Source organism: Urocampus carinirostris, chromosome 20 (assembly GCF_059441175.1).
Source record: "Urocampus carinirostris isolate Australia breed hairy pipefish chromosome 20, RoL_Ucar_1.0, whole genome shotgun sequence".
NCBI classification, from domain to species: domain Eukaryota; kingdom Metazoa; phylum Chordata; class Actinopteri; order Syngnathiformes; family Syngnathidae; genus Urocampus; species Urocampus carinirostris.
Window position 1 is genome coordinate 4262268 of NC_142368.1, and position 8742 is coordinate 4271009.

Here is an 8742-nt window from a genome sequence, read left to right on the forward strand (position 1 = left end):
AGTAAATTCGGCAAGTATATACAGTGGACGTACGTCAACATCGTAGAAAATGGCGATCGCGAGGCCGGCATCTTTGCGCATGCGCGAAGCAATACTTTTTGTTAACACTTCACGTTGAAGTTGACCCTGACTGCGCCACCATGGGGGAGGATGAATAAGTGGGAGGAAGGAGGGACACTTTTTCCTGACCCGATGGACAATTTCCTGAAGAGTTTTTGTCACCTTTGACGGACGCAATGGAGTAAGGACGAGGCAGCGGGAGCAAGTTACTTTTCCCCCCCACAAGCATCTTTTGCGGTTGGAATCTTCCGCGACTTCACCTGCGCAGGTTGGTCTGCACGTTACTCCCACGCGTGAAATGTTTGCGATGTTTTGCCTTGTTTTATTCCCAAGATTTCGATCAAGATGATGGTGTGATCAAGGGTGCACACTTTTGCACAATCGAAAAATAAGGATCGGTATTTGACGAACTACATTCTTGCGCGGATGAATCACTTGTCACGTTTCCAGCATGATTAAAAGTAACTTTAAAGTTTATATATCTCTCTGTATACATAATCGATATCAAATCAACATTCTTGTGTTGCAGCTAATGTCATTGCACTAGTTTTATCGTTTCATTGATGTTCTATTAACTTAGGCCAGTCTACATTTGTCTTTAATTACTTATTTATCCTGGAGTTTCGCGTCTAATCTCTCTGTAAAGAATGTTAACTACAGTGCTATTAATAACAACAAGGACAGTTCTAATTCTATTAAAATAATTTAAGAACACCCTAGATCTAATAAACTCTTTTGTGGCCCTAACTCAGTTAATTTTCTAGGTGTACCTTCTCCAACACACCTGAAGCAAATGATTCGTATACTGACACCTTACGCTGATTATTTGATTTAGGTGTGTTGGATAAGGAAATAACAATAATATACATAATTAGGGGCCCTCAAAACGAAATTAAAATATAAAAAACTTGAATTGATGAGTCCTCTAGTTCCTCCTTATAGCGCATTTTACCTTCTCTAACACACCTGAAGCAGAGGATACTGCAGACTCATCCACTATAATTCATCATCATTCAACTTACTGTAATTCTGTTTCTGCTTTTATGTTTGTATATTTTTTTATTTTAAAAAACAAACATTACGACTTTTTATTGTTATTTAAATTTAAAAATGTTTATTTTCTTATTTAGTTAAAAAAGTCACAAAAGATTACAATTATGTGTTATCTTTTGGTTCTTTTTTCCTGTATTATATTTCTATCTATTTATCTTTGTGTGCAATGAAAAATACCTCTTTTATTGAACATACTTTATACAAGAATTACTGTATTTTCCGTACGGGACTATAAGGTGCATCCATAAAAAAAGTATTTTGGGATATATTTTTAATATTTAAGATGCACTTGACTATAAGGTGCATTCAATTAAAACAAAGGTAAGAGACAGTGTAGCAAGAAAAACACATTTCGATTAAATATATTTTTATGAATAAACATTATCACATCTAGTTTCACCGCTAAAGTAGATTTTAACAACAAATAATTTAAATTTAACTACAAAGGGGCACTTTCAACAACTTCATTTTCCTCATGTTGAGGTTTTTGAGTTTGTCCTTGCCCTCATGTAGATCTTGGGTTGGTGTCATAATAGTCTGGTTTGCAATCTGTGGTCTGTGCAGCCCTTTGAGACTCTTTGTTAGTAAGGGCTATACAAATAAACATTACTTGACTTGACTTATGTAAATTGGAAAAAAAAATCTGATTCCCCCATTGGGTGAAAAATATCTTAAATAGATTAAAACTATATGCAAGTTGCCATATTAAATTAGCTAATTTTAAACGTTTTTCTCATTTTAGTAGAAAATTCGTTTTTAAAACGGTTAGTTTTTGTGTTCTAGCTCTTATATTACTACATACAATACATTTACAATTGATGAAATAAGAATAAATACCTAATATCAGATTTTATGTATAGGTATTTTGTTGTGTAGGTAAATCCAGACGCTAGTAATATCATAGTGCATCGATGCTACTTTTCACCTAAAACAAAAAAAAAATCCCCCAAAAGTTACATATTTGCTTTAAAATAAATGTTTTAAAAAGTACATTAAAAAATCAATACCCATATAAATGTTTGTTAGTTTTATATCTACTTTTTCATTTTATATACATTAAAAATAAAAATGTTTTTGATAAATACCAAATTTAAAAAAAAGATTTAAGCACATTTCAACCCAAACAGTAATCAATAATTTTCAAAATATATACATGAACAGTTTGTAGTTTTGTTATTTTCATGCTACTTTTTAGTGCATATTAAAATATCAGCCACACTCATATGAGAAGCGCTGTTTTTCCTTCACAGTTCATATCTAAATTGATTACAAGTAGACTTCTTGTTAAAAGCGATGTGAGGAAAGTAAACCCCCCTCCCGCCATGTCCCCCAGCCATGATCCAGAGGAACGAGGTGGTGCTGTCCATCCTGCGAGAGCTGCAGGAGGCCACCGAGAGCTCGGGCCTGGATGCTCTGGTCCTGAAGGCCCTGGAGGTGGACCGGCTCCTGGCCCCTTTCCCGCTGCCTCGCCTCCCCTGCCGGCGCTTCCCCGAGTGGGTCGGGGTGGACGAAGCGGCTCAGGCTTTATACCCTCCTGACGCCCCTGACGATCTTTTGCCGTTGCAGTGCAAAGGGAAGGGGAACCTGCTGTTCGACGCGGCTAGCATGCTGCTAGTGGGGAACAGTGGACTGAGCTTGGAGCTCCAGGTGAGGAGGTTAGGGCTGCAACTGACGACTATTTCAATAGTCGACTCGTCACCGGATATTGGTTTTTCTTTAATTCAGCATGAAGTTGAATTAATGGTGTGACAAATGATGATAAACACAAGAAAAATGGGTGCAATGAAAAGTACATCTTTTATTGAACATACTAAACACAGGACTATAAGGTACATCCTTAAAAATAGTCTTATGTGATATATTTTTCATATTTAAGGTGAACTGGACTAAGGTGCATTCAATTAAAATTAAGGTAAGAGCCAGAGTTGCATAAAAAATTCATTTAGATTAAAGAACTTTTTATGAATTAATATTTAGACATCTGGTTTCACCGTTAAAATAGTTTTTAGCAACAAATAATTAAAATGCAACCGCAAAGGGGCACTTTATGTTTTCCCAAAGACAAAATTGTTACAGTATGCAATATAATTTTTAAACAATTAAAAGAAGTGTAAGTAATTGTGTACAAAAACCTTACCATAAACATACATCTTCATTCAAGTAATAACATCACAGTACATTTTCATACTTTACAAAGTTCTGCGATTATCTTTGATTTCCTTTTAGAAACCAACAATTAACATGTTAACCACAGGAGGGCACTCAAGGACTACACTGTACGTTTCTGAAAGGCAGAAGAACGAACGTATGCAGTATTGTATAATTGGAACTGGAATTTTATGCAATTTACGGATGTATATAATAAGGCGCACTTTCAAATTTCTGGACAACTTGGGTTTTTCTTTTTAAGTGTGCCTCGTAGTAATTAACAATTCTCAACTGTTTGAAATCAAACTGTTTTAACAACTGGCTTTTGTTCTGTGAGCGGCATTGCATTTAATATCAAGCTAAAGCTCTCGATTATAGCAAAATTTACACATATATGTCATCAAAACCGTATTGCTTGATGGCTGTTTGAATCTTACAGAGGCAGACTCCGTTTCATTCAACAGTCTTCTTGTTCTATTTAAATGTTCGTGCATCACCGAGGTACTGTTATGATATGCAAGCTTGGCTTTGCAAACTTCGAAAGTAGTCTTTTATTTCACAGTATCCTGGCTAAAATGCTTCCAAACTTTAGAAGTATTGGTGAACACATTCTGATGCTGTTATTTCTGTATGTTATCGCTCAAGACAAAGACGCTTTGTATGTCAACTCTCAGCAAAGTTTTAATTCATGTTGGGATGCCTCACTCGGTTGGAAAAACATGGTTGGCGACAATAGTCAACAACGTAATTCATCGTTGATTTTTTATTATTACATTTTTGTCGACAACGTCACGGGTTTATCTCCACCTTTGACAGTCGGACCATTTAAAGATGGATTTTTACACCGCCAGGTTAGGACTGTCGCGGAAATGGTCCTGTGGAAGAGGTACTACCTGTCCGGGATGATCGACTCCAAGGTGATGCTCCAGGCGGTCCGCTTCAGTCTCTGCGCCGAGGAGTCTGAGGCCATGACCAAACTGTCAGCTGGCGTCCTGGAGGCTATCTTCGATGCAGACGTCAAGGCCTCATGCTTCCCCGACTCGTACGCCAACATGTGGCACGTCTACGCATTGGCTTCGGTCTTGGAGGTCAACATCTACTCTGTCTACCCTATGTTCAACCACAAGATCCGGTCCTACTTCAACAGGATTGTTCGGCCCAGGACTTGGCCCAAGGAATGTGAACCACAGACCCTGCACATCATGTGGTCTGGCGAGTTGCAGTCGGGCAGTCTTTTCAGACAAGATCATTTTGTGGCGCTGGTTCGTGTCTGCGACTTCGCTTCGAGGGGCTCAAAGAGCGAGGAACTCCTCAGCCGAGACTCCCAGTTCTCCTACCCGAGTCTGAAGGACAAGTATAATATCACCAAAAGGACCTTCTACCGTTGGAAGAGTCAGTCGCAGGAGCACTGTAAGAAGTCCACAGCCCGGTACGAGGCCAAGTTCTTCCTTCAGGCTTGCTACCTGGAAGGGAAGCTGATCCCGTTGCACCAGTTCAAGGAGTTCTTCCCAACTATCTCCCGTTCTTCATACTACAACTGGAAGCAAGAGCTCCTCAAATCAGGTGGGACTTTCTCCACATCGTCCTCGGCAGGCGAGGTAAGCCCGGGCGAGAGCACGGAACAGGAAGCCTGGTCCTCGCCCGAGCTCCGACAGGACGAGTTGGACCCGCGGGATGGCGTGGCCGGCATGTTCGGCCTGGGTGTAGCCGACTTGGAACGTGCCCAGAGCGCCGCCCACATGCAACAAGCTAAGCGCTGCTTACAAAACTGCATCGCCACCAACGCCTCGCTCCCCTTCCGGATATTTAAGCGCAACTTCCCCGGCATCTCTAGGTCAACCTACTACAACTGGAGAAAGGAGGCTATGTTGTTCGTAGGAGGCTACAAAGCCAGTAGCTCCGACAGTTCAGACGGCGACAAGAGCCAAAGTCCAAAAAGCGTCTCGCCGGTCTGGCGGAGCGCCGGAGATTCCGCTCCGCGTTTGAAAATCTGCAGGAGCCAGCACAGCAGCTTCCGGGCGGCATACGTTAGCAAGAAACAACTCCGGGAGCTCGCCAAGCTCATGGTGCAGAAAGCCAAATTGACCTTGAGCAAGTTCAAGCTGAAGTTCCCCACTTTATCTCTTTGCTTCTTCTGGTTGTGGAAAAGGAGCATCACGAAGAGGACGGCGATCATAACTGATCCCCCAAAGATCATGGAAACACCGGCAACCGTGTTGACGACCTCGACGCCCCCCTTCGTGCCAACTGGCCCCTCGCCGGAAGCGCAAAGGCTTGCGGCGGACGTGGTGACACTGGCCAACTTCAAAGCCAAGGCCAAGCTTTTCCTGCAGACGCGCTTCGAGGAGAAGTCCTTCCCCACCTTTAAAGAGTTTCGCTCCCACTTTCCTTTCACGCCACGCTCCACTTATTACATGTGGAAGCGGGCATTGCATCACGGGGTGTCGCTGGTTCACAGCTGAGGCTGACTCGCGCACGGTTCGACGCGGGTGGTGCCAAGGGTCCTGCAGGCAAAAGTCGGGACTACTTGCATGGCACCGTTTAGTTTTCGTTTGTTGTTGTGTGCTTTTTTGAATATCACGTTGACTGAGCAAGGGTTTTTTCTAGTTGGTCATTTGTTTTTGCTAATTAATAAACACTTTAATGACTTGCACCAAAGAACTCACACTGTGACGACACTTGAATGTTATTTTGTCTACCTCGCAATTAAAAACTACCTTTTTTTGGTTCGCCCAGTGTTACATGTGTGCTCACCAAGTATGAAAATAAAATGTTGCACAGAAGTGTTGTTTTATGTCATTGGGGGAGAAATTCCACGACTGGATCTCTCAGTATCTGGTTTTAGTCTAACAATAGTGGGTTGGTGGTGGGGGGATACTTCTTCTGAGCGGCTTTTTGTGCTAATGCTAATGATCGTCAGGGGTGGGGGGTTCTTAATTGTATGCAAGGGGGAGATCAAGGTGAAGATAAGACTCCTGTGCTTTTGTTTTGGGGAGGAGAGTTGAAGAAATGGAGAGAAGGGGGGCAGGGTAACTGTCAGACACTTTGATCCAGCCATACTGCCACTCTGACTGTGCACACCGGCGCAGTATTTTTTGACCTTTTTGGGTCGAGGACCACTTTTTCCTCATTATATAATCTCGAAGCATACCGTTCGTTGAACATGTTAAAAACGAATTATTTGTGCATATTTTGGATGGGTTTGTTTTTATGTTAAATCGCCACTTTGGATGTTGTAACATTATCGTACTAACTGAAATAGTTTTATGTTCTTATCCCTGGTGACCAAAAATCAAATTAAAAAAAGGGAGGGGGTGGGTGGTAATTCCCAGCACCAGTTTAACTGTATGTTTGAAAGCTTGAATGTATCTGAATCTGAATGTATCGCTAAATTAGTATTAAGATTTTATAACGTGTGGTCATGGTGGCTTAGGTTATTTTTGGTTAATAATTTTACTGAGGGGCATAACGGCGGTACAGTAGTTAGCGCGTGTGCAGCACAGTTCTGAGGTCATGAAACCGAACCTCCTGTGTGGAGTTTGCATGTTCTCTCCGTGCTTGCATGGGTTTCCTCCGGGCACTCTGGTTTCCTACCCACATTCCAAAAACATGCATGTCAGGTAAATTGGCCGGTGCGAATTGTCCCTAGGTGTGAATGAGCGAGTGGTCTGTCCCTGTGTGCCCTGCGACTGGCTGGCAACCAGTTCAGGGTGTCATCTGCCCACTGCCCGAGGATGGCTGGGATGGGCTCCGGCATCCCCGCGACCCTACTGAGGATAAGCGGTGCACATAATGCTTGGATGGATGGAATTTTACTGATTTTTTTTAAATGAGTACATTTTCAACCTGTTTTTCTAGTTTTATCATTATTTTTTAATCTTGCTTTTTCTAGAAGAGAATAACAATAATGCTTTTAAAAAAGCAAAAAAATGTCTGTGTAACATAAAACGTTCTAACTTTAGTCAGTTTTCGTAAATTAACCATACAAAAACAGCAAAATTATGTGCAATATTTTGGTTTTATTTGCCTTATTTTATAATTATCATCTAATGTCATAAAAAAAACAAAAATGATACTTAAAATGAGCTAACTTTATCTGTGGAACAACAAACTATTACGATCTTACCTCCTCCCATTTTTTTTTTAGATTTCCCTTATTTTTTTTCTTCTCTTTGAATGTCATCGTTAAAAAAAAAATAAAGATTATACTTAAAATTAGATAACTATCCTTGGAACACAAAAAATATTTCACTACACTCTTAACTTTTTTTCCCCATTTTAAATTTTGTTCCCCCCGGTAAAATATCGATTAAAATGAGCAAAATAATGTGCAATATTTTTTCTATGTCTTATTTATTCTGTTATTTTTTTGTCCAATCTTAAACAGCTCCATCCAGCTTTCAATACTAGAAGTTGCTGAGGAAGAAAAACCCTTTTTTTCAATACATAGAGAGCAGTTGGTTTGGAATTAATGAGGGTTGGGAGGTCTTAGTACTATTTAGCATATGTGTTTGTTTACTACAGGAATAAACAAATGGTTGGAGCTCCTAATTAAAATCTTACGCGGAGAAAAACTTGCTGTAAACAACAAAAACGAAAGTTAATTTGGTTTCCTTGAGTTTTTAATCATCTCTAATGCAGGATTAGATGGATGTTCCTGTATTTAAAGCGGAGACCGCACAGATGTAGTATTGCTTTTGAACACTTGGTGACAGTAGTGTGCTGTGTGTAAAATTTCATAAATATTAGGGACAGGTTTATTTACTGTAAACTACACAATACAATTGTTTTTGGTGACGTTTTTACACGATTATGAACATACAAAAACTTTAGTGGACGATTTTTCTTTTTAAATATAATTTAAAAAGTAAAAACAAATAAGACATATCAAATAATTCTGACAATAGTTACAACGTAGTAAACAAAAATAGAAATAAATATAAGTGTGTGTTAAAAGTTAAATGGATCGCTATAGAAATATATAGAAAATGAATTGTAAACAAATAATAAACAAACTTTTAATTATATCGTCGGGGGGGAAGTCTTTCAGTCCAAACTCCAGGTTAAATACAATACGAAAGTTTTAGCAGATACGTGTTTTTTATGTGGAATTTTCATGATTTCACTATATTTTAATTATTTTAAGATTTATTGTCTTTATTTTAATTGCTAATTACAGAAATATTAAAAGTAATTATCTTTCAAATAAAGAGCAGGTAATTGTACTCTTTTTGTGGCTTTTTTAATAATGATATATATTGTAACTATTAGTTTTTTCATCTTTGAGTATAGTTGTAAAGTTTTTTTTCAGTGAATTTAAAAAAAGAATATCTAAATTATATACAAATTCTTTATATATATATATATATATATATATATATATATATAGGGCAGCACGGCGGCGCAGTGGTTAGCGCTTGTGCGGCACAGTTCATGTCATGGGAACCTGTTGTGGGTCCAAATCCAGCTCCAGACTTTCTG

At 39.4% G+C, this 8742-nt stretch overlaps 2 protein-coding genes across 11 annotated transcripts in view; one reads left to right on the forward strand and one right to left on the reverse strand.

Annotated features, from left to right (window-relative positions):
- LOC148346045 (otoferlin-like) overlaps positions 1-122 on the reverse strand; it is a 113646-nt gene extending 113524 nt beyond the window's left edge. For 5 of the 10 annotated variants that reach the window (XM_088325267.1, XM_088325271.1, XM_088325272.1 and 2 more), the window contains exon 1: positions 34-121. The gene's annotated coding sequence lies outside the window, so the exon portion shown is untranslated. Of the gene's footprint in view, positions 1-33 lie in introns of all 10 variants that reach the window. The other 5 variants (XM_088325269.1, XM_088325270.1, XM_088325268.1 and 2 more) reach the window with 2 other exon arrangements.
- On the forward strand, positions 76-5928 carry vrtn (vertebrae development associated). Its single transcript, XM_088325279.1, has 3 exons — positions 76-328; positions 2447-2760; positions 4113-5928. Exons 2-3 carry the CDS (start codon positions 2449-2451, stop codon positions 5721-5723), a joined length of 1923 nt encoding a protein of 640 aa, XP_088181405.1. The 5' UTR covers positions 76-328; positions 2447-2448; the 3' UTR covers positions 5724-5928.
- The last annotated feature ends 2814 nt before the right edge of the window (positions 5929-8742 follow it).

Coding starts and splice junctions, on each gene's coding strand:
- vrtn (XM_088325279.1), top strand. CDS start 2,449: ATGATCCAGAGGAACGAGGTGGTGCTGTCCATCCTGCGAGAGCTGCAG. Junction 2,761..4,112: donor GACTGAGCTTGGAGCTCCAG/GTGAGGAGGTTA, acceptor TTACACCGCCAG/GTTAGGACTGTCGCGGAAAT.